The 24978-nt window shown below is 44.3% G+C and overlaps 1 protein-coding gene across 1 annotated transcript in view; it reads left to right on the plus strand.

The window, feature by feature from the left end:
• The first annotated feature begins 1818 nt into the window (after positions 1 to 1818).
• Positions 1819 to 24978, plus strand: part of LOC135213550 (uncharacterized) — a 65044-nt gene continuing 41884 nt past the window's right edge. The window contains exons 1-6 of the mRNA XM_064247512.1: positions 1819 to 2942; positions 5470 to 5635; positions 5995 to 6186; positions 6796 to 6920; positions 9147 to 9375; positions 16758 to 16883. Coding sequence (XP_064103582.1) covers positions 1903 to 2942; positions 5470 to 5635; positions 5995 to 6186; positions 6796 to 6920; positions 9147 to 9375; positions 16758 to 16883 — 1878 coding nt within the window. The 5' untranslated portion in view covers positions 1819 to 1902. The remainder of the gene's footprint in view (positions 2943 to 5469; positions 5636 to 5994; positions 6187 to 6795; positions 6921 to 9146; positions 9376 to 16757; positions 16884 to 24978) is intronic.

Below are 24978 nucleotides of genomic sequence, written 5' to 3' on the forward strand. Positions count from 1 at the left end.
TTATGTAGGATTGGAAAGTTGCCCTCCGCTTCATTTTAATATTTATCTTAAATTTATCCCACAGCTAAAAGTATCCCTTTCCCCTTAAAAATGATAAATCACATACATCTCATCATAGACATGCTAAATCCTTCCAAAAGCATGATGAGAGCTTTTTGTAAAATTAATTTAATCTTATGTAGCAAGATGTAGCATCATTTTCGTTTAATTATGTAAAGACACCAGGGCTTGGACACCTCTGTAACGGCACTTCTGTAATATGCATGTTGAAAAGGAACAAAGTAAAACAAAATAGAACATTGAAAAAAGAGAGAGAGGGATAAAAAAAGAAAAGAAAAGCGACTAAAAGCAAGTATGCGATGGAAAATTATCACTATGAAACGTAATTATATACAATTCCTAACAAAGTTGAACGTTCTAGAGAGGAATAGAGAACAATTAACTTTATTCCTGCTGACTTCTCTGAACTCAACTAAATAGGTTTTATTTTCTATTCCCTCTATTTTACAATATTTTTTAAATACTTGCTTCTCTCTGCAGGCTGTTTTTTTTTTCTTTTTTCTTTTTGCGCCCCATGGGTTATGGTCGGTTGAGACTGTCCAGATGGGTTTTCAATTAATGAATTAAGAAAGCCGAAAAATTCTTACGAATGATAAAAAGTTGTATGTGTATGTCCAAATAGCGTGCACAACAAATTCTGCAAAAATGAATAAGTATTTTATGGAAAGCTTAGTAATCGAAAATGGAGAGAGAGAGAGAGAGAGAGAGAGAGAGAGAGAGAGAGAGAGAGAGAGAGAGAGAGAGAGAGAGAGAGAGAGAGAGAGAGAGATATGACAAGAACTAATAAGAGTAGTTATTATCCACAGGGAACAAATACTGTTACAAATATTGAAGTTCTATCGAATACTGATTAAGCAATGGATGACTTTGAAACAGTTGAAATTGAACGAGAATAAAACTGAGATTATGATAGTCGGTAAGAAACGTAGTATAGACATAAAACGCAAGGTATCCAACAAATACGTGAAGATAACATATACTGACCTTTGTACGGTTAGGGGAAGGTAAAAGAGCTTGGGGTAAGGGAGAATTAAAATAGCAGATGAAGTGAAGAGCAAAGTACACGGCGGACAAGAAGAAAACGAACTAATATCGTTATATTGTACTGGAAGCCTCTTCGGCTTCCAAGATGAAAACTAAAACGAAGAATATAGTTAATTCAATCATAAATAGTTATGAGATTATAAATTACGGCCTGATGTTACTAAGCAGTGATGAGAATGCAGCAGACATCAGCATGCCCTTGATAACAAATATCCATTTGATATCTTTACCCTATAAACCTTTCTTTTTAACAATAAAGTTTTATCTGAAAGTTAAATATTCTCATATGACAATTCCGCCAAATATTCTCTTTTATTGGAATCTCTTCTATTACAATTGTCTGTCTTCCCATTTTCATTCACTTTGAAGTTCAGTACAGAAAGATTATGACACTCCACATGTTTTAAAAGGTATTGACGTCTATTAATATTTTGCATATTTTATTGCTATAATACATTTAAAGATTTTACTTACATTAATTGAGCATTTGAAGTAAATAAAAGTACAAATTTACTCATTATTCAGAATTAAACAAAATATTATTGGTCCCTGGAATACTAAGTTAAAAAAAAATTAAAATCATAACATCACATATAATTAATCAAGAGTAATTCAAAACGTCAAAGACTTTAAATTAATCTATAAATGATATTATTAAGTTTCATATCTAAGGGTTGTACTTTTTCGAGTGTCATAACCGTTACAATTAGTTTGTTGTTCATCGTTCGAATCTCAAGATGCTGGTGAATTCGGGGAGATTTAACCGAGACATTTAAATTGTACTTGGGAAGTTTGGGCATGTTTTCATCCGTTCAAGCAGTGTTCCTGTTCGATGTGAATAGTTTCTGTGACAAATGCGAGAGCGAGAGTGAACTGGAACAAAATGTAGCGAAATTAAAGCTCGGCAGCCTGAAGTTGTTGACAGAGTTTGGCGCGCAAACTGAGAAAGGCATCGAAGGAGTGAGATGGTCGGCCAAGTATTATCACTCGGCCAATTACAAACCCAATACCAGTCGCAAGAGTTTCGTCGATTTTACGCGCACTTCATTCGAAGAATTCGAAAATGCAATTGCAGACTGCTTCTGCGATGCTTTTGACAATGACACCCAACCTCGTATGTTCTCCCCGAACAGTTCCAAGTCCCACTGTTTTATCCTGAAGAAGGCCCTGCAGGAGATCGTGCTCGACTACAATTGGGATGGGCCAGACATCAGCTCGCCCGTTAAAAAGACAACGGGTAGGAGGAGCAAGACCAAGAATGGAATATTGCCCGAAAATGTCGGGCCATACAACACGGTCGTCGTTTTTACCAACGTGCCCCTGACCTTGGCCTCCGTCAGGGAGTTCATCTTCGGCTCACGAACGGTTGCTGATGGGCCCCCCAAGCGCCCGGAGATCAGTGACGCAGCAGCGGAGGACTATTTGGGCAGTATCTTAGATCAGGCCACTCTCAAAAGCTTCCAGGAGGATAAAATCCATTTGAGTTTCGTAGCTGTCAATGCGAGGCGTGAGGTCTCGACAGACGGACCCCAAGGCAATAAGATTTTCAGCATAATACACTCTGGGCTGGGCAGGATAGGCGGAGGGCTCCACTTGATCGAGAACATTGTCGAGACTTCACACTTGGAAGTTGAAAGCCTTGACAGAAAGCCATCCAAGGGAATATTCCCATCTCAGTCCCCAAGTGCCCATTCGATCTGTCTGCGAACCCCGTGGTGGAGGAAGGGCAAGGGTAGTCGACCTCGGAGACCCCAAAAGGGCCCTACGTTAGTCTGGGAAGATGCAGAAGGAATTTCAAACGTCCAGGTGGAACTGGAAGTCTTGGCTGTACATGGAAGGTATAAAATCGATGATTGAGGCAAAATTTTCTCATTTTTAAGAGCTGTTGCAAAATGAGAAAAATCTGCGGCAAGCATAAGCTCTGTAATTAATATTAATGTGAAAAAGCTGTTAGCTAGTTGAATGTTATGAGGGTATTTCCTATTCATAGCTTATACTGTTTCTTAGTCAACGCTAACATATCCTGGTATCTTGATCAGAGGATTTCAACTTGATTGCCAGTGTCTTATGAAGTTTTATCTTAGGCTATTTTTTGTAAATCTAATTAGCTTTTACTGTCAAATCATGGGCATTTGGTCTGAGCTTACCATAAGCTAACAAGTCAACCAAGAAATATGAATACATAGATAAAGGGGTTTAGTTGCATATAATGATATCCCCACATAACCTCTTCCAGAGCTTAAAGGTCCTCGTCTTTTGTATGCCTTGATTCACCTTCTTTTTTCTATAACTTCATACCAAATTACTTGTATGGTAAGGAATTTTTTTGTCTCAATGGTTAATCTTCTTTGTAGTATATTGGCAATAGGTAGTAATGATTTCTATCTTTTAGGTTAATCAAAATCATACTCTGCCACAAACTGCAAAATTTTTGTGTTTCCTATAGCTTAGTTACTCTCGACTATTACAAGGTATTATGACAGAATTTGTGATAGTACCATTTTCCTTGATTGTGGCTTTAAAACTGCTATACCTACTGTTGATATCTTGCCTGAATAATGAGTCTCCTAAGTAGTTTACATATATGAATATGTTTGCCCATATCCTTATTTAGGGTGGTTTCTTCAGATATGGGATACATTTGTTAGATATTGATATCTTTTGTTATAAGATCTATAATAGAGTAATACAAGTAATGTAATTACCAATTCTTCCCATCCAAAAAGAACCCTTTTTAGCTCATTTCTATTGTTACCAGCTCAACATTCCCCTTCACCACTTTTAGCTGTTTTTATTCATCAATGACTGTGATGGCTGGTTTGACCACCACACCAAACACTAAACTTTTATCAAGTAGTAGTCACCAAAACACCATACTAAGTCCACAAAAGGTGGAATAGTATCCAACTTCAATAAGAGTGTAAAGTCAATTCAAGGGGACAAAAATAATACCACAAAAAAGACTTAACTTTAATACATAAGTTTCAGACAAAAATAACACCTGAACCTCAATAATACACTAACTAATGAGAAACACGCATTCTTAACTTCCTGAAAAAGAAAACAATTACGCAATTAAAGACAGGTCATCAACACACCTACAAAAAGGGGAGAGGGTCCAGAAAGGAGGAGGTAAGTGAAAACTAAGAATACCCTAATAAATACAATCTAATATCCCTAACAACTTCCTCAAACGACTTTGTAGGTCTCCTCTTGAAGGACAATAAGAAACTTCACGTCTGGAGGCTTAATCTGGGTGGCAGGGAAAATTGATCCCAAACTATGGTGTTGGTATGCTTTCACAAGCTCCACTAAAGACATCAGCAGAGGATCAAACGCCATGATCTCAATAAATAAATACAGGTATAACTGTTATTACCTTGGGACAGAGAGGTCTCCTTGGCTTTTACTGAACCAAGGGCAGTACACAAATTGAAGAATATAATATCCTTTCTGCAGAGTAAGGTTATCCAATAGGATATACAGTGTCCAAACGTAGCTCTCCAATATGGCGAGGAATAAATATCTTTCCAGCTTCAATAGTACTAGTGCCCTTCAAAAACACACTGAGGCAAACTCCTTCAGGAGTAAACCTCAATCCCTCGGATATCAAAGGAGCACAGCCATGTAACCAACACAACTTGAAAATATGAAACAGTCGTTAGCCAACATAATACACCAAGATAACCACCGGTGAGGAGACAAAAAAGCTAATTAAGAAGGAATACAACAATTAAATATCTAACATATAAATGTACTAAATATAAATTAATGACAGCTAAGTTACATGACCTACTTAAGTCTCCATTATGATTAAGTGATTTGTTTGTGTAGTCTGGCATTACAATGACTGGTCATTGGAGACCTGTTTCTGACACCAATGATCTTTTCCATAGCAACTTCAGAATACAAGAAAATAATTGAGTCAGTCTCTAGTGCTTCAGTTAAGAATTTAATCCTTTAATCTTGTTAGCCCACCAACAAGTATTTCTGTGGCTGTTTTGGCAAATTTCCCATTCCTTGTAGCATTATTGTATTGCAAACAAATTACTGTACAACAATTTTTTTATATTCAGTTTAGACAGTGGCTCAAATGTTGCATTAGGTATATAGGCTATACCCAATTTTAGGGAAAATTCCACTTTGATCCCCCAAAAATTGGTAAGAATATCGCAGTAGCTAAGTGTTGTAGTCACCATCAAATGAAAAATTAGCCTGTTACCTTTGCCAAAAGTGGCAGAAACTTGTGTATGTAAGTGAAAAATTAAATTTTTTCCCAGCTCTGAAATCTTAATATTTAAAGAACTTGTATTCTAGTGACAGGAAATTCTGTTTCAATGTTATTAGTCTTGCATTTTATTTCAGCTCTTCACGTGGCTGGGGAAGTGCGTCGGTGGTTGCTGTCATGCGGAGTGCCTCCCTGAGTTTGTTAGCTATGGCTAAAGGAACAGGCCACTTATACGTTTGCCATGCACCAAATACTGTTTTTACTTCGATCATACAGCTCCTTAGTAAACACCAGTTATCAATGGTAAGGACTAAGGATATAGATTTTAGATACGTGCTTTAACCCTAAGGCAATTAATTGCTGTCTAGTAGCAGCACTGTATTGTTTACATGAGTAATCATAGAACATACAATTTCATGAATGCCACTAAATTTGATGCATGATGACTGCTTGGAGCAACTCTGCTTTATGACAAATAGTACATACTTAGTGTTTGGGCCTCAATAAATAAGCCAGTATTTTTACTCATAGCATAGTGTGTTCAATTTGATCACCTTCCATATCTGGCTCACAGTTTTGTTCCCAAATGACACATTAAAAGAATAATACTTCTTATTTTATTAACTGATTTATTTCATTAGTTTAATGCAATTTATTTTCAGTTGCTGAAGCTTAGTTGTGGAGGAATTGCAGTTTTAAGTCCATGGGCTGGTGGTGTTGGTAGTTTAGCAGTTGTGTCAGCGTCTGGCCTAGCTACCCCGCCTGTCATGTATAAGTCAGGTGCCCAAGACTCAAAAATGAAACATCCGTCAATCTTGAAGTTTGTAACACAGGCAGTAGAAAAATGCTTAAAGGTAAGCACTCAAGGTGTTATATTTTTTAAAAGTATCTTCAGTGAATTAGGTGTAAATTATGAGAGCCTTACAAGTAAACATGGAAAGACCTGAGAAGCTATGTTTGATGGACTTTTATGGCAATTAAACACTTGAGTAGTCAGTTACTGCATATTATAAAAACGGTAATAAAATCCAAGTCGGTCTTGTTTGTTTGTCCTGAGTGGGGCAGGGTAGGGAAGACATAACACATCTGCCCTTCTGCAAACCTGTTTGTCCATCCTGGATGGGGACAAGGTAGGTAGGTAGGGCATTGGGAAGGTAGGGGAGACATGACACATCCACCCTCCTGCCCTACACAACGTAGCTTGTGCCATCACTCTATATATAGTAATGGGGCTAGAAAATAGGAAAGATATATTCATTAGTTTCTAAATTTCTATGTAAGTGAAGTACTAATAAACAAGGCATATAATTTTAGAAGTAACTAAAGAGATGGTTTAAAGGATTTTAAATATCTTGGTCAAGATTTGAAAGTATATTTCCCAGGCGTATTGAAAGGCATTTCATTAAAAAAAATTGAATTTTAATGACCTGAGTTTTTATATTTTTCATATTTTATACTTCCAGCTTGCACCAGCACATTCTTCTGCAGAGCCTGCAGTAACAGAAAGAAGGTTTGCTGCTCATTACACAGAAAGATGGTTTAAACCGCTGTTAGCGTGTGAGGATGCAGTACAGAAAATTGTGAAAAAGTGAGATTTATTTGTGTATGTAGGAGTATTCCTGATGCAAGTAGATATTTACTGTTAAAAACAATTAACAGAGTATACTCCCATAAGGGTGTAGTGCCGTCAGTGCACCTCATTCGGTGCCCTGTAACCATTACTTAAGGTTCCTTGCAGCCTCCCTTCGGCCCCTAGATGCAACTACTTTCATTTCTTTTATTGTACTTCCATTCATATTCTCTTTCTTCCATCTTATTGTCCACCCTCACCTAACAATTGTTTCATTGTGCAACTGTGAGGTTTTCCTCATGTAACACCTGTCAAACCTTTTACTGTCAATTTCCGTTTCAGCACTGAATGGCCTTAGTTGCCCCAATGCTTGGCATAATGTCAAAAATCTACGTAAATTAAATCAAACAGTATATTGTACTTAATCAGCAGCAAATTAATGAGGGGTTGGGGATACCCACTATTCACCGGTGGTATAGCTTTTTCTTCAGCCATCCTTTATAAAGAACACTTCACTGCTGTGGGTCTTTTTCCTTTACATGGCTGGAGAGTATTTTGTGTGACTGGCTTGTTTTCTTCATTGCATTCTTTCATTAGGATTTAATTGTGAAAATGATGGTTAGTGGTTCAAAAGGGAAGTGTTTGCATACAGTCATTGGTGAAAGATGTGTATTTGCTTATGTTGCCCATCAGTGTAAATCATTATTCTTTTTTGTACATTTTGCAGAGACACTCATTACCTACGAAGAATGTTGTTAATGTCAGTTAAAGTAAGCAAAGTATGGGACCAAACAATGAAGGCCAAAAACTGTTTGCCAATGTCTTCAGGTGTCAGCACATTGCCCTTAACTCTGCCATTTCTTTGGTTTTTCCTTGGTTTTGCTATCTGATTTCTCATGGTGGGTTTGCTCCTGCTTATTTTCCCCAAGTTCCCAGATCTATGGGGGATGGTGCTTATGCTGGAGGATTAAAAACCCATGCTTTCAATTTTTGTATGGGGAGTGATACTCTACCCGTGCTCATCACCACTGATTTTACACTGTCAGCTGCTCTTGGCGTTCCTTTGTATTTTCTGATGAAAGCCTTGTTGTCTCTAAGCTTGCCTGGAAATTTTTCCTTTGCTTTCTTCATTGAGGATGTTGCTTTGGCAAAACTTTTCCAAATGTTCCCGACTTTGCCATGGGGATTGCACTGATGATCGCATTTTCCCATGTTCCCATTTCCAGAATTGCCTTTATACACTTGCCTTGACGTCCACCACTCATAATGTTCCCGTTGCTGAATAACCACTGGTTCCAAGCAACGTAAAAACACCATACAAACCAGCCATAATGAAAACTGGGAGTAAGTGGCCAAGTTAAAGCAAGGGAATGAAAAGCAAGTCTGTTCCTCTTACCCTACTTTCTTTCTCAATTTCTTTGCTGTCTCCTCATCCTCCAGCAAAAGTGCAAGAAGGCCAGGAAATGCTCCCCTTGTAAGAAGTCCCATTGGGCTTCCTTTGGTGTTCCCAGCTTCAAAGGATGATGATAAACCCCATTCACAGTCTTGTTCCTCTTTTTCTTTCCTTTCTTCACTCAATATAGGGTTGGTGCATCCTTTTGGGTTCTACCTGCACCAGTTTTTTGGAATTGGTTTGTGAAGTCTACTGACCCGAACATTGTTTACCTGTTGCATGGGGCGCATTTGCAGGTGACATGCTTGGTGCTTATGATTGATCCCCTATGAAAGGTAAAGAGCCTGGCTTATCTAATGGGACATGCACACCCATTAGTGTTCTTGGCTGCTCTCCCAAGCCTTATACTAGTTAACAGTTCTGCTACAGATTATAGAATAGCATGTCATTTTTACAAACAAACTATTCAGTAATTTGAATTTGACTTACATATACTAAACAGAAGTCTTCAATAATCACACATGAGATAAAAAGAAAAAGTAAGTTGTACAGTTGAAGAATGGTAGGTATCTAGCTTGCCACTAATTAACTGCAATTTTACCAACTTAAGTGATCACTTCCAACTGGATCTCAGGCATACTTATATATAAGAGTTCTGGTTTATATATATATAAAAAATAATTATGATTTATATTTTGATGGTAATTAGCAAACTTTGCATTTGATTTTATAAATGATGAAGTTTATGAAATAACAATAAAGCAATCCATTTAAAAGGATTGCTTTATTGTTATGTGAATACAGTTGCACTCTAGTCTTTGCTCACATATTTAAATTAACATTTTTCACAGGAAAACGACAAAAATAGAAAGACTGGCAATGCAAGAACGGCTCCAAAAGAAATATAGGCCACAGATACCACGTGCTTTAGCAACTGGCGAGATAGAAAGAGTGGATTTGGTGGATATCACTCAGCCTCCTACTGATCCAGAACCAGGTGTAAATACCAACCCCAACATGTCAAGAGCTCAGCAGTTAGTGAAAAAATCACACATTGTTACAGCACAGCAGAAAGTAAAGGTAACTTTTTTACCTGTTGTTTGGTCTTGTTTGTTTGCATGATGGAAAAACATAAATGGCCAGCTCACAGATGTGTGAGCTTACATCTGGTCTTGGTATGCTAAGGAAAATACAGTGCTACCTTACTTTTTCGCTCTTCACTTCGTTGCGGATTTTTATGGAACATATTTTTCACATTTCCACAGGAACTTAAAACAATTTGCAAATTTTTCTATGGTTTTTTGTTTTTGTACAAGTAACTTACCCAGCAGATATATACTTAGCTATAGACTCGGTCGTCCCGACAGAATTTCAAAACTCGCGGCACACGCGACAGGTAGGTCAGGTGATCCACCATTCCCGCCGCTGGGTGGCGGGGTCTGGAACTATTCCCGTTTTCTAAGCCATAATTTCTCTGTCGGTTGAACGGACAACACCTATTGTTCGTTCCTCCATCTTGGATTTCAACTCGTTTGCCGAGAATTTGGATTGTTTTTTTTTGGGTGACGTATTTCTGTTTTTTCTCTGGCTTGGCATACGCTTATTGTGGACTGTTTTCGACTTTGGTTTTGACTACTCTTTCACGATGTCTGACGCTAAGGCTTCACCTATGTTTAGAGTTTGCAGTAGGGAAGAATGTAAGGTTAGGCTGCCTAAATCGGCATTGGATCCTGCATAGTATTTGCGCTAAATGCAGGGAGAATGAATGTTCTTTTGTTTATTAAACACCTGTGTGGAATGCGAGAACTTACGGAGCTTGAATGGAGAAGGAATTATCATCATATGTTAGGAAGCTTGAGAGAGATAGAGTGAGAAAGGCTTCAGCTAGGTCATCTAGTAGATCTTGCCTCATTAGAACAAGAAATTAACTCTCCATCTAACAATTTTCCCTTAGCCTCAGCTGCTTCTCCCTGTTCTGAATCCAAAGATTCTTCGTCAGAGAGGGAAAATGTAAAAGCTTCTATTAAGAAACTTCAAGCTCAGCTACGAGCTCTAAACCAAGGTAAGAGTGGTGATAGTGACTTGTGCAGTGTCCCCAGTGCAGTGGAGGGGGCGTCTGACCGGTTCCTCATTGCTCCTAGGCCTAGACCTCTTCCAAACTCCCAGGACCAGGGGAGGAGGAATGTCGAAAGCCGCAGGGAGGATGCAGAACATCCCCAACGGTCAGGCGTCCCTTCGGCAGATCCTGTTGTTAAGTCCCAGGCTGCCTCGGATTGCCGCAGAAAAGGCGTCCTAAAGGAGTGTTTTTCGGCCTCAGACTCTTCCTCTCCTAAACGAGGATGGAGTTCGGCCTCCCGTTCGCGCCCTTTGAAGAGAGCCTGGAAGGCGCCTAAAGGAGACGCGGCTGACTCCAGCCCAGAGCGTTTTCCCGAGGATTGGCCTTCGGGACCTAAGAAGACTAGACTAGAGGAGCCTGCTCTTCAGGATCCGACCAGAAGTTTTTGGTTAATCTGCAAGAGCAGTTAGCTTCGCTCGTAGGCTCTTTTGCGAAGGACTCTACAAGGAGGAAGGATGTCTCGCTCCCGGTTAAGAGTTCCGCTAAGCGTCCTTCTTCGTATAGGAGAGAACTCTCACGATCTCCAGGGCGTTTATCGCCTTCGTCGAGAGACTCGTCTGATAGGAGTTGTTCTCCTGAGAGAAGAGCCCTTTCGTTCCTATAGGCTGTCTTCCCCGAAGCGCCCTCTTAATCGCAGCGAATCGAGCAGAAGTCTCGATCGGTTTAGGTGCAAGGAACCGGAAAAACCGATTTAGGTATCAGGATCCCTTGGGTCTTCAGGACCAGGCACCAGACAGGCCGCAAAGAGGCAGCAAGACGCAAGAAAGGGCGTCAAAGAGCCTCTTAGAACGCAGGATTCAGGACGTCAGGATTCGGCTAGAAGGCAGGAATCAGGACGCTATGAGCCAGGGCGCCAGGAGTCAGGGCGCCAGGAGTCAGGGCGCCAGGAGTCAGGGCGTCAGGAGTCAGGGCGAGGTCAGGAGTCAGGACGTCAGGAGTCAGGGCGCCAGGAGTTAGGACGCCAGAAAACAGGACGCCAGGAGTACGTTAGGCGTCAAGTGTTAGGGCGCCAAGAGCCTGTTAAGCAGCAGGATTCAGGACGCGAGGATCTTTTCAAGCGCCCTGAATCAGGACGCCAGGAGCCTAGCAAGCGCCACGAACCCGACGAACATAGACAAGAGTCTAGTAGGCACAAGAGTGTTGCCGACAGACAGGAGCCTCACTCCTCGTATAGGAGTGCTAATGTTCCGCGCTCCCCTTCTCGGGAAAGGAGTTCTTCTCCCGGGAAGAGCCAGATCACTCCAAAACGATCTCCTTCTGTAGATCAGTTGGACCAGGTATCGGAAGACGAAGAGCCTGTAGATGTAGCAGTTTCGGACTACAAGAGACTTTCTCTTTTGCTGCTAAAGGAGTTCGGAGACTCCCTTCATCCTGCGGACCCTCCTTCACCAGGATCGTTGATGTCCAGCACTAAAGCTCTCAAATCGTCTTCCTTCGTTAAGATGCGCCCCGCTCTTTGTATGAAAAAGGCATTAAAAACTTTTTCAGAGTGGTTGACTTCCAGAAGGGAAGCGGGCAAGACAGTTTTTTCCTGCCTCCTTCCAAATTTAACAGGCAAAACAGGAAGGTGGTACGAGACCAAAGAGCCAATGGGGTTAGGTCTGCCTTCTTCCGCGGATGCGGATTTTGCTTCCTTAGTGGACTCTGCTAGGAGGAAGTCGTTGCTGTCTGCTAAGGCGACTTGGGGCATGTGTGAGCTGGACCACCTTTCTAAAGGGCCTCTTTAAAACCCTAGAAGTCTTCAACTTTATGGACTGGGCATTAGGAGCCTTAGCAAAGAGATCTCAGGACACGGACTTTGTTTCCATGGAGGAACTTTCGAGCGTCCTGGCTTGCCTGGACAGAGCGGTCATGGATGGTTCTGTGGAAGTTGCCTCTCTTTTTGGTACGGGAGTACTTTGAAGAAGAGATCTGTCTTTAGCTCTTTCTTAGCAAGAGCAGTATCACCCTTGCAAAGGACATCTCTTCTTTTTGCTCCTTTATCCCGCACCTTTTTCACAAGAGACGGTTAGAGAGGTTTCGAAATCTCTTACTGAGAAGGCAACTCAAGATCTCCTCACGCACTCAGCCAAGAAGTTTTTAGGCCGGCAGTGCCTATAGAGAAGAAAGAGAGACCCTCTTTTGTTCAGCCCTTTCGAGGGGCCTCCTCCTTCTAGAGCCCCTCTTAGAGGTAGAAGACCAGAGAGAAAGCTAATAGGACCATCTAGAAGGTCCTGGGCGGGAAGTCTAGATGAACAGCAAGTCCTCCAGACGAAAGTAGGCGCCAGGCTACTCCCACTTGCCAAAGTCTGGGCGCAGAAGGGAGCGGACTCCTGTCCCTCTCTATCCTGAGAAAAGGATACTTGATCCCCTTTCCAGGGAAAATCCTCCCTTGACGACAACTCCAAGGGAGTTGACCGCAAAGATACTTGGATCCGGTCCGAAAGCTTGCTATGTTGCAAGCAGTGGAACAGATGATTTCCAAGGGAGCGGTAGAACTGGTTCACGATCTCCAGTCTCCAGGATTCTACAATCAGGCTATTCCTGGTACCGAAAGCATCGGGGGGATGGAGACCAGTTCTAGACGTCAGTGCCCTGAATTTCTTTGTCTTGAAGAAGAAATTTCGATGGAGACGTCTTCCTCTGTTCTATCTGCTCTTCGTCCAGGGGACTGGATGGTGTCCCTGGACCTTCAGGATTGGCGTATTTCCATGTGCCAATTCATCCGGCAGCAAGGAAGTATCTGAGGTTCATGTTCCAAGGGGAAGTGTTCCAGTTCCGAGCGATGTGCTTCGGACTTTCGACTGCCCCCAAGTCTTTACGGACATCATGAAGAATGTAGCTTATTGGCTACATCCTGGAAGGGAATCAGGATCTCGTTATATCTGGACGATTGGCTAATAAGAGCCCAATCGGAGGAAAAATGTCTGGAGGACCTTTTAGTTACTCTGAAGTTGACAAAGTCCTTAGGACTTTTAGTAAATCACGAGAAATCCATGCTGACTCCCCAGCAAAGTATTGTCTATCTGGGGATTCAGATGGATTCTCGGGATTTTCTAGCGTATCCTTCGCAGGAAAGGAGACAACGCTGCCTAGAAAAAGGTGTCAGTCTTCTTAAGGAAAGAACACATTGTTCCGCGCAGGGAATGGATGAGCTTGCTGGGGACCCTCTCCTCGATGGAACAGTTCGTTTCCTTAGGAAGACTTCACCTAAGACCCCTTCAATTTTATTTGAAGAAGTGGGATTGGAAGTCCAACAATCTGGGAGAGACTTTTCCAATCTCGAAACGGATCAAGGAGAATATCCGTTGGTGGTTAGATCCACAGAAACTGAAGCAAAGGAATCTCCCTTCGCTTACAGAACCCTCGCCTAGCGTTGTTTGCAGACGCCTCAGATTCAGGGTGGGGGGTGGGGGAGCGACCCTAGGTTCGCAAAGAGGTGTCAGGCATTTGGGAAGGAGAACAAGTGTCCTGGCACATAAACAGGAAAGAGCTAACAGCCATTCATCTAGCTTTGGTTCATTTCGAGGAACAGGTCTCAGGTCTGGGGATTCAGATTCACTCGGACAACACAACAGCCCTCGCTTATATAAAGAAGCAAGGGGGGGAAAGGGGGGGACGCATTCCTTTTCCCTGTACGAGTCAGCAAAGGATCTGCTGATTTGGGCACAGGAAAGGAAGATCTCTCTCTCACAAGGTTGTGCAGGGAGAGAAAATGTCCGGGCAGATCTGTTAAGCAGAAAAGAACAAGTCCTACCCACGGAATGGACTCTCAATCCTCAGATTTGCCAACAACTTTGGCAGCTGTGGGAAGCCAATATAGACCTGTTCGCGACCAACAAGAATCACAGATTAGAAACCTATTGCTCCCCGATCTCGGATCCTTCAACAGTAGCAGTAGACAGCTTTCTGCTAGATTGGACGGGCTTGGACGCTTACCGCCTTCCCTCCTTTCAAGATAGTAGGAGAAGTATTGAGGAAGTTCGCTTGCTCGGAAGGAACAAGAATGACCCTCATCGCTCCCTTTTGGCCGGCTCTCGATTGGTTCACAGAGGTGCTGGAGTGGTTAGTGGATTTTCCAAGATCGCTTCCACTAAGGAACGATCTCTCAAAACAACCCCACTTCGACAGGTTCACAAAAACCTCCCGCTCTAAGTCTGACCGCCCCTTCAGACTGTCGAAGGACTTGTCAGAGCAAGGGGTTCTTCTTTTCACGAGAAGTGGCGAAGGCTATTGCAAGAGCCAGAAGAGTCTCCACTTCTAAAGTATATCAGGTCGAAGTGGGAGTTTCGTTTAGAAGATGGTGTAAGGAAAAGAAAATATCCTCCTCCAGTACCTCTGTAACTGAAATCGCAGATTTTCTCCTATATTTGAGAAAAGACTGTAACCTAGCAGTTTCAACAGTGAAGGGTTACAGAAGTATGCTGGCCTCAGTTTTTCGACATAGAGGAATAGATCTGACAAACAATAAAGATCTTCATGACCTTATAAGGTCTTTTGAGACCACGAAAGGACATGTCATCAAGAAGCCTAGCTGGAACTTGGATGTGGTCCTTCAAGTTCCTAATGTCGGAAAATTTGTACCGTCTCACGCAGCTTCTTTTAGGGACTTAACAAGAAAGTCTTTATTCCTTTTGCGTTAGCAACAGCCAAGAGAGTGAGCGAGTTGCAAGCTTTGGAAGGTAAAGTGGGGTTTAAGAAAGATTCAGCGATTTGCTCCTTTCAACCATTTTTTCTAGCGAAAAATGAAAATCCCTCAAAGCCTTGGCCAAGAAGCTTTGAGATAAAAGGAATATCTTCATTAACGGGGATAGAACTAGAAAGGTACTTTGTGTCCAGTCAGGGCACTCAAGTTCTACCTGGAGAAGAAGAAGTTGCTGAAAGGTACAGAGGAAAGTCTTTGGTGCTCTGTAAGAGATCCGAAAAGAGCGATTTCTAAGAACGCCCTTACATTCTTCATAAAGGATGTAATAAGGGAAGCTCACCTTAAATGCGAAGAAGAGCATTTCAAGGTTCTCAGAGTGAGAGCTCATGAAGTGAGAGCCATAGCTACGTCTATGGCATTTCACAAAACATGGTCGCTTCAGGCTCTGATAGAGTCGACATTTTGGAGATGTAATTCGGTGTTCGCCTCGAATTACCTCAGAGATGTTAAAGTTTCGTACGAAAAGTGCTTTGCTTCGGGAGCGTATGTTTCGGCGAATTCAGTGCTGGGACAAGGGCTGAGGCTAATCCTTCCTATTTAGTTTAAGGCTTAAAGTTACTGTTTATTGGTGGTTGTTTTTATTGGTTAATTGTCAGAGGGAATAGGGACCCTCTTACAATTCATAGAGTGTAACAAGACTAACATCGGTCAGGTGATCGGGATTGGCTTCAGTGCTCTTTGTGATTTGTTTTATAACCTTAACTCTGTCATGTAAGAGGGCGAGTCCCCATTGATATGAACAAAAAGGTCAAGGCTCTACCATGTAAGTGGGTCAGCCCCCATTGGTACGATCCAGTATAGGCTCTGTCGCGTAAGCGGGCTAGCCCCCATTGACACGATCCAAAGGAGTTATTCAAACCATAGGTTCATTCCTCGTTGAAACTCTTGAGGCAAGCAGACTCATCGACAGTAGTCATGAAGTCTTCAGCCCAATAAGGTAGGAACTATGGATTATGTTATCCAAGAACATAGGTTGTTTTTCCCTGTTTTTTAATGTATTTAGTTTAAGTATTTATTTTGTTTGTAGCTGTCTCTTGCCCGCCACCAAGGGTGCCAATCAGCTAAGTATATTATCTGCTGGGTAAGTTACTTGTACAAAAATGATATTGTTAAGATACAATAAAGTTTTGTACATACTTACCTGGCAGATATATACGATTAATGGCCCACCCAGCCCTCCTCCCCTCAGGAGACAGGTGGAAGAGAAATTATGGCTTAGAAAACGGGAATAGTTCCAGACCCCGCCACCCACCCAGCGGCGGGAATGGTGGATCACCTGACTACCTGTTCGCGTGTGCCGCGAGTTTTGAAATTCCTGTCGGGACGACCGAGTCTATAGCTAAGTATATATCTGCCAGGTAAGTATGTACAAAACTTTATTGTATCTTAACAATATCATTTTAAATTAGGCAATGAATTGTTGAAATAGGCGATTATAAGTGTTTTAGTTGAAGGGATTCATGGTATTTGGTTGTAGTAGGTTCTGGAACCTATCCTTGCAAAAAAGTGTATCACTGTAGTTTTTAATAGTTGTGTAGAACTAAAACAAATTCTCTGTATGAAATTATTTTTCAAGTTTGTCACTCGTCATTGGAAAGAAAAAGACTGTAGGTCAACGTATTGAAATTAATTCCTTAGTGTTTTTTATTATTATTCTTACAGGAACAACTTGCAGAGGAGGAAGAACGTGTACAAGCCACAGAACGCAGAGCTGCACTTGCTTCTGAGCAAGCTCGAAAATCTCAAGCCTTAGAATCCCATATTTTGAATACTGTTTCTGATCCCCAGGTATTTTTTTGCTACTTTGTTATTTATTTTATTATGAGGGAAAGAAATACAAGAGAAACAAGAGAAAACCGATTTGTCACTTCTACTGTATATCAGGATTTAACGTATGGTTTTTTGGTTAATTATCAATTATTCTTACATACGTCTAACTTTAAAAATGTAATAAATGAAAATGTTGCCATTATTATTATCATTGCTTCAGTTTTCCAATTTTGGGGAAGGTGGGGTTAGGTGTGAAATGAGTCCTCTGCTGTCTTGCTTAGTGTACTTTTGCTTAAGTTCTCATCTGGTTCAGTTCTTCATTTATGATTTCCTGGGTATTACTTCAGGTTTTTGTCCTGCTGTTTCCATATTTACAGTATTCTTATCCATACTCATCACATTTTCAAACCAACAAAAGTTCTACCTATGTAAATGATAGAAGGCCCCCTTCAAAATTTGATTTTGAAAAGAAAGCATCTTATAAAAATTAAATGCATTTTTTTATTGATTCTGTGATTTAGAGAATGCTTTCTTTCAATCTGAAGATTTTATTCAGTTTACCAGTTGTTAAACATCAAATCTGCCTTTAACTTTCTGATTCACTATATGATTTTGCCAGGAGAATGTTCGTGGATTTTAGGATTCTACAGTCACACCTACCTTTTCAAACTATCCTTGATTTTCTTTGTGATTGCTTCTTATTTTGTACATGGAACTTACCCAGCAGATATATACTTAGCTATAGACTCCGTCGTCCCCGGACAGAAAATTCGAATTCTTTCGCGGCACACGCTGCAGGTAGGTCAGGTGATCTACCGCCCCTGCCGCTGGGTGGCAGGAATAGGAACGATTACCGTTCTTAAGAAGAACCAGATTTTCTCTGTCGCGGTAGTGTCAACATACGTTGTTGCTACCTCCTGACTTGATTTTCGTTTTTTCATCGCCATCGACCTTCTGGGCTGTCTTTTGCAGGGAAGTACTGGGTCTTTGGTTTGGCATACGCTTTTATTAACTTTTTAATGAATTTGGCTTCGAAATTTCGAAGAATATATTACGTGAAACTACCGAATTTTTCGGTAGACACTCATATATTTTGCAATAAGGGAAATATTGATATTTTTTTTCACTAATACGTGTATAAGTGTTAGAACTTGATGAAGGAAATATAAGATCTAACTTCCTACTTTAGGAAGTCAGAAAGCATACTAGATACGCTTCCTTTAGAAGCTTTAAGAGCTCTCATACTAACGAGCAGTTAGAGTATTGACAATTCTAGTAGTTGTTGCATCCTCATCACCTTCTTACTCCACAGAATCTACAATTGTTCCGACACGGCATACAAACCTTCGGTCCTTTTACAATAGGAAGGTACTAGCGGCAGCTGGATAGGTCGTAAGCTTTCGAACAAAGGGGTGGGTTCGGTAGTTAACTGCTTGTCCGACAGGCGCGCGCGCGCGACTGGTAGGTAAACAAATCACTTTTGCTTTCGGCCTGCTGGCGTGTGGACGTGTATCATCGCTCTCTGCCCGCTTCATCGTCGTTGCTTTCGCATGATTGTGTTTTTCTTTTTCTATTTATCTAGTGAAACTGAATTGTAAGTACAATCATTTCATTGAATTCAATGTGAATTAAAGGATCTTGGTTTCACCACGCCCTCCGATTACCCGAGTGCCGGGACTGAAGGGCGTAAGTGCGGGAATTCATTTTCCCAGAAATGATCCTCGTATTGTGTATGCTCGGTGCCGAGGGCGGGAGCGCTCGCTCCGAGCGTATATTGGGTTTGGAATGTGTAGATGAAAATCGTAAGTAAGTGCTCTTTTACATTTATTTTTTTGAACTGTATGCCCGTTGCCGAACGAATGCGCTCGGCACGGAAACTTATTCAGTATGGAAGTGGAATCGCAAGTACAGTATTCTTTTTCATTTTCATATATATTTTGATTGTAGCAATACTCATTTGGATCAGTTTCCGAGCTTACCCGGAAAATTGATCCTTCCCCCTTTTTATTTTGAATGAAGTGAAATCGCAGTGCAGTTCTTTTTCATTTTCATTTTTTATTGAGATTGCATTGTGTACTGGGATCAATGTTTCCGCTATTCCCGGGAATTGATCCTTCCCCTTTTTATTTGTATGAAGTGAAATCGCAAGCGCAGTAGTCTTTTCATTTTCATATATTTGTTGATTGCATCAATAAGGTAAGGAATGAATCCTTTCACCTTGCGCTCGGTACCGAGGGCGCAAATGCGCTCGATCCGAGCCCTTATTTCATTGTGAAGTGAATCGTTTTGCAAGATGCATTTTCATTTTATTCCTTATTATTGATTGCATCAATATTTATTTGGTTCAAGTTCCGCTCAGTCAGGGAATTGATCCTTATGCCCTTGCATTCGGGCCGATGGCACGATTGCTCTCGAGCTCTTATTTTGTTGTTGGGTACATGGGTACTGTGCGGGGGTGGGGTCGAACGAAACCCCCCCCCCCGCTCAGTTCCCACAGATGGCTCTTCCCTTGGGGGGGGGGTGGTGTTATCGGCGTTCTTCTCCTCGCCCGATCCGTCGAGCGCGAGGGCGCTCGGTGCCCGATGTACAATTGTATTAGGGGTCTTCCACTCGTTCGGAGAGGGCTCCACCCCCCCGCGCGAGGGGACTTCCCCCCCACAATCAATCGCTACTACTGTTATTCCGCAGGTGCTACTGCACGAGGGTGGACCTTGGTGAGGTATGGGCGTCCTTCCATTTGCAGGGCGTGCTAGTGTCCAGGGGCTGCGGTTCTTGTCTGGGCTACTGCGGTCACCCATGGAGTGGTGACCACGCAACCAGGTGACGACGTCCCTCCTCACCTGGTGTACTCGCCTCACGTGGTAACAGTCTTGCCTACAGCCGCTGTGAAGTGCCGTTCGCCGTACCGAGAGGGGGCGTGCCGCCGCCGCTCGTGGTTGCCGCGCTGCAGCGACCACACTTCCGCTGCCCTAGAGCGCGCCCCTCCCTGGACCTGCCGCCGGTACCAGGATGTGCTGGCTGCTGCTCCACTTCCTGTGTTTCCGGTGCTGCCTGCCGTACCTGCCGATTCTGGGCTGACTGTCCATGCAGTTGCTGCGCTGGCTGTCCCTGCCGTTGCTGCGCTGGCTGTCCCTACCGATGCTGTGCTGGCTGTGCCTGCTGTTCCTGAGATGCCCATACCTGCTGATGTCGTCCCTGTTCGTGGTGGTACTACCCCAGACTTTGGTCTGTCTGTACAGGTGCGTCCGGGCCCTGTGGCTTCGGCTACAGCAGCCCCGGCTCCGCCCTGGATAGCAGATCTTACGTCTGTCCTGAGGAAGCTGACGAAGAAGAGGAGGAAGGTGTCGTCGTCGTCGTCTTCATCTTCTTCATCGTCGTCGGCTGCCGCCTCTTCCCCTTCGACTTCTAAGGCTTCACAGCCGAGGAAGAAGAAGGTTTGCCTCCTCCCTCCTAAGAAGTCTCCCTCGGGAGCTTCTCGGGACCCGTCTCACCTCGGTGGGACGGGAGGGTTCCTTCCGCTGGTCCTCCTGCTCCTTCGGGAGCGGGGCCCGTCTCTTCTTCCGCAAGGAAGAAGACTACTGGGGACCAGAGGGGTACCGGCTAACACCGGTACTTTCCTCGCCTGGTGTCAGTGGTTCTGCCACTGCATCAGGGTCCGTCTCGGCCTCTCGTTCGCGGGAGGTACCGAGTGTACGGTCGCCTACCAGCGACCTGTGCAGCCAGGAACCAGACCTCTGAGTCCGCTCAGCGTCAGGTTCACGGCACGGGGCGAAGACTGGTGACAGCCGCTCATGCGACTCTCACCAGACCAGCTCTCACTCCTCGCGGCGAACAGCTGGCTACCCGGGGACGTGACGGTCCACGACCGTCCACGGGCTGAGGCTGGGAAGAGGTCCTCCGCCCGTTGCGCCGGTTGCCAGCCACGGCTGGAACCAGCGACGTGACGTGCCGTGAGGACAAAGCACCGGTCTCACTGTGACAGTGGAGCCTGCAGGTCGCCTGACCGTCGCTCTCACAGAAAGCGACCGTACGGCAACCAGCACCAGCTCTTCTGACACTCGAGATCGGGGCCGCTGTGCTCAGTCCCCAGCCGTTCTCCACAGCGAGACGGTTCGACCAGGCCTGCAGCTCGATCGCCACCGCGTTGTTGACGATCGCCTGCAGCCCTCAAAGCCTGCTGGTTCTGCCAGCGAGCAAAGAGGGAGCGTCAGGTCTGCCTCTCCCATACCTTCAACCTCCTCGGGTTACACCGGGAGGAGCGAGGTATTGAGGAGTGATCGTGAGGGGTGTGCGCCCTCATGATCCCACCACAGCGCCCTACGTGCCAGGCACGGTTCTTGGTGTCCGGCCAGGACGTATGCGCCAAGTGGATGGGGAAGACCGAGAGGGCTGTCGCTGTTCCCCCTTCTTAGGAGGAAGGTTCTCGGAATATGCTCTTGTTCGAAGGGAGGGCTTAACGGTCCCACTCTGCAAGATGCTGTGACTTCCGAGATCCAGAGGAACTTTGCCGAGGTTACGGCGCTGATTCGTCAGCACAATGACCTCGGGGAAGGATCGCCGCTCCCACCAGCAGAGCCACGTCTCGGCTCGAGTCGTTTTGGGGGCCCGCCCAGAGGGAACCCAAATCGACGGTGGGTCTGCCGCGATCGGAGCTTGCCGACTGTGTTGAACCAGGTAGTCTCTCGTCTCCGGACAAGAAGGCTCTCTCAGTTCTGGACGGTCGAACAAGCTACTTCACCTCCTCTACTGCGACAGAGGCGTTTATACGTGTCTTCGGACACCGTATTTAAATACCCCCCCTTCGGTCCTCCTGAGGTGGTTTCGACCTCGACGAGGACTGGAATGAGTCGGAGCGGTATCGGCTCTCTCCTGTCAGGTGTCGATCAGCCCCACCCAGACGACGTTCACAGTGGCGGCAGACACGTACCTACAGTATGAGTTCGTAACCCTCCTCGGGAAAACGTTTTCTCCTGACGATACGTTTTCCCAGGCTCTGAGAGGCCATCGCCGTAAGGCGATGGCTGCTCCTTTTCTTCTCCAACTGCTAGATCCGCTGGGAAGGCGAGCCAGTATCCAATTCCTCCCCCATTCCTCTCTCCTTACGGCTACGAGGGAAAGGGGAGGGATCCTACAGAGATTTCTCTGTAAGATCCCACGTTAGGGGCTGCGCTACCGGGGGGACCTTCGGGTCCTACCTGACGTAAGCCCCGGTCATTGAGGAGGGATCCTGCCCCTTTCTCGATTTCTACGGGAATCGAGAGGACCACCAGCCGATATCGTCTGACGAATTCGGTGGGGGGTTTCGCAGAGTGCTTAGAATTCTACGGAATTTCTAGCGCACTCAGAGTGTTCGAGTTTTTTATGATCTCCAAACACTTAGGCGAGACCACGGTCCAAAGTGAGCGAGAATCCCCATGATAATTGTTACACGATAATCGGGAACCTCGCTTATGCTCGAATTCCGGTAATTTCTAGCATTTGGAAGAAGACCCGCTGCTGAAAGAAGAGTATCTCACAGTATGGCGCTTAACCTGGAATAGAGAAGAACGGACGGGAACTTGCCAGTTTGGCTTGAAACTATCGTCTTCGGTATTCTGTTCACCATTGAAGCTTTCCTTTGGGAAAGACTTCTCCTTCACTCTCTTGACTAGAGAACGAAGGCGGTCGATCTCCAATCCTTATTCTCTTTCCTCGAGGGGAAAAGAATTTAGGATGGAGGTCGTGGTACAGAACCTACAAATATACTACGTATATTACCCTCGCGACATGATTCTTTAACAGTTGAATTGTCCGTGGGGTAGGCGCATACCGTAGTTAACTCTACGGTTTGTGACCGAGACGAATTGTATCTTAATTGAACTGCAACTCGGGGTTGCCTGCAACCTCCAGCAGTTATCAGTTTCGATTTTTAGATACTTGTATTGTCATGAACAACACCAAATCAGCTTTTGTATTTACCGAAATCCGTTTCGGTTAAATATAATTGCTCGAGCGTATTCTTTATGCTCGATGGTTCTAGCCGAACGCATTCCTTCGTGGAATAATGGATTACCTGGCAACTCAGGATGACGAGTCACCGAGAGCTACTGCGTATTGAACTGCCTGATAGCGGCTCAGTATCAGCTAGGTCTCGGAGATGCACGGTGGGTTACGTCTCTCTCTCCCTGGTTGGATTGACTACCGAACCGTATCTCTGCCCAACAATCATGGACTTGTAGGTCTCTGATTAACGGGGATTCTCGCAATAATGAAGGACCATCTACTGCTGTGACGCTCGATTTCATCGCCTTCGACATTGCGAGAATTTTCAACAGAGATATCTCTTGGACTCTTTCATCTTTTCTGTTTTACCGCACGGTAACAGAAGTCTGTACTAGTCAACCGCTGCATCGCACTGCGATAATGCGAATGATTTTTGCAGACATCTGAGTTTGTCTTCAAAATATCTCGTATTCGTAGGTGTGCAATTTCATTGCTCGCCCCGAATTAACAGATATGTCAGAAGACATCGCCTACTCCGACCTGACAGCTCTACTTCCAAATGTTCAGCCCATGAGAAGCAGTTCTTCAGGCAGTAGTTCCCTGTCTTCATTACTGGAAGCGCTCCGCTTTTATTGCAACTACGATCCTCACCGGACAGCAATCAATAGCGGTTAGCGTTCTCAGTCTTTGTAGCACAGGTTTCAGAATCTTGAGAATCCTTCTCCTCGGTTCAGCTGTGAAGACGTAGGTTGCATTTTCTGTACACCTTCGTCTTCAACGTCACATAGTGTTGTTTCTCCTTACCCGAGAATCAACTATACTATGAGATGTCTTGCCATCAAGGACCTCGGTCTCTAGAAGGCAATTGACTTTCGCCTGTTGGGCACATGCCTTAAGAGAGTCATCACCTTGCCTTCTGGCATCGGTGACGAACAAATTATTTGTTTAGTCTCTTGGCATAACCCTTTTAAGGCGAAGGTCACGTGACTTGCTCGGGTGCTTAGACAACTTGCCTCCTACCGAACGCAGTCAGTCGGCAGCTGTCAGAGCGCCCAAGTCTGTTACGAACTTCGCTGTGGACTTAGTTCGGTTGTTCCATAACAGTCTTTTCTTCGTCCTAACGGCTTGTCACAGTACCCATACCATCGACACCCACCATTGAGTGTCGGTGTCCTATCCACTACCGAGAAGAACAACTTCGCTGCAGACGGATAGACAGTATGGGTACAGGACATCACCGAAGTCGAGAAGAGGGATAGGTCATACGACCATTCCCTTCTTTTCCTCTGAGGTAATTGCATGACTTTTCCTGCGAAGTCAAAGCATCCAGGGGATGGGGATTCGTGACGCTCGATTTCGTACCGAATTCGTAGCGAAGACTCTGAACCCTTCGGTTCCTGACGATCGGTTAGAGTCCTTCACAATCCCCTCCCCCCCTAATGGACTTCACCGCCTTCGATGCGAAGGAGATGCTGCTTTGTCCTGTGAAAGCGCGACCGCGCTTTCTGAAGAAACTCGACATCCCAGGCTGAGTGTTGAAGACTCTTCGTCAGCACCAAGATGACCTAGAAGTACACTCCCTCGAGGTTACACAAGAACTTCTCCGTGGCGCAGGTACTGAAGGCAGGGGTCTGGTACAACCAGACCACTGGCACCTCCTTCTACCTTTTGGATATTGCCCACAGGTCCTTGGATCGTTTTCCTTGGGATCCCGTGGTGGCTGCTCAAACACGTTGTGAAGCTAACCCAGACCCTAGCAGGCTGAACAGCATCGAGTCCTGGTGTGACTGTAAGAATAGGATAAGTGAATGAGAGAGTGACTGGCTTCTCTTCCTATCTTTTCTCCCCCTCTACCTGTGGGTAGAGGGATACGGTCATCACCTTGCTGGATAAGGACGAGATGCCGTGAGCTACTCGCAGAGCCCCCATCCTATCCCTTTCACCTAGGGATGGGAGTGAATATCCACCACTTCCTCCTACAAGGGGGGGAAGTGGATGCCAACAAGAGACAAACCATAACTTTATGTTGCCTCTTGCAAATAGGAACTTGTTCTTGTTTGCTGGTACGAAGAGATACGCTTGCCTCTCTCTTAGTACTTGGTCCAGAGGTTCTGACCATTGATCCTGTGGT

The sequence above is a fragment of the Macrobrachium nipponense genome, chromosome 43 (assembly GCF_015104395.2).
Source record: "Macrobrachium nipponense isolate FS-2020 chromosome 43, ASM1510439v2, whole genome shotgun sequence".
NCBI classification, from domain to species: domain Eukaryota; kingdom Metazoa; phylum Arthropoda; class Malacostraca; order Decapoda; family Palaemonidae; genus Macrobrachium; species Macrobrachium nipponense.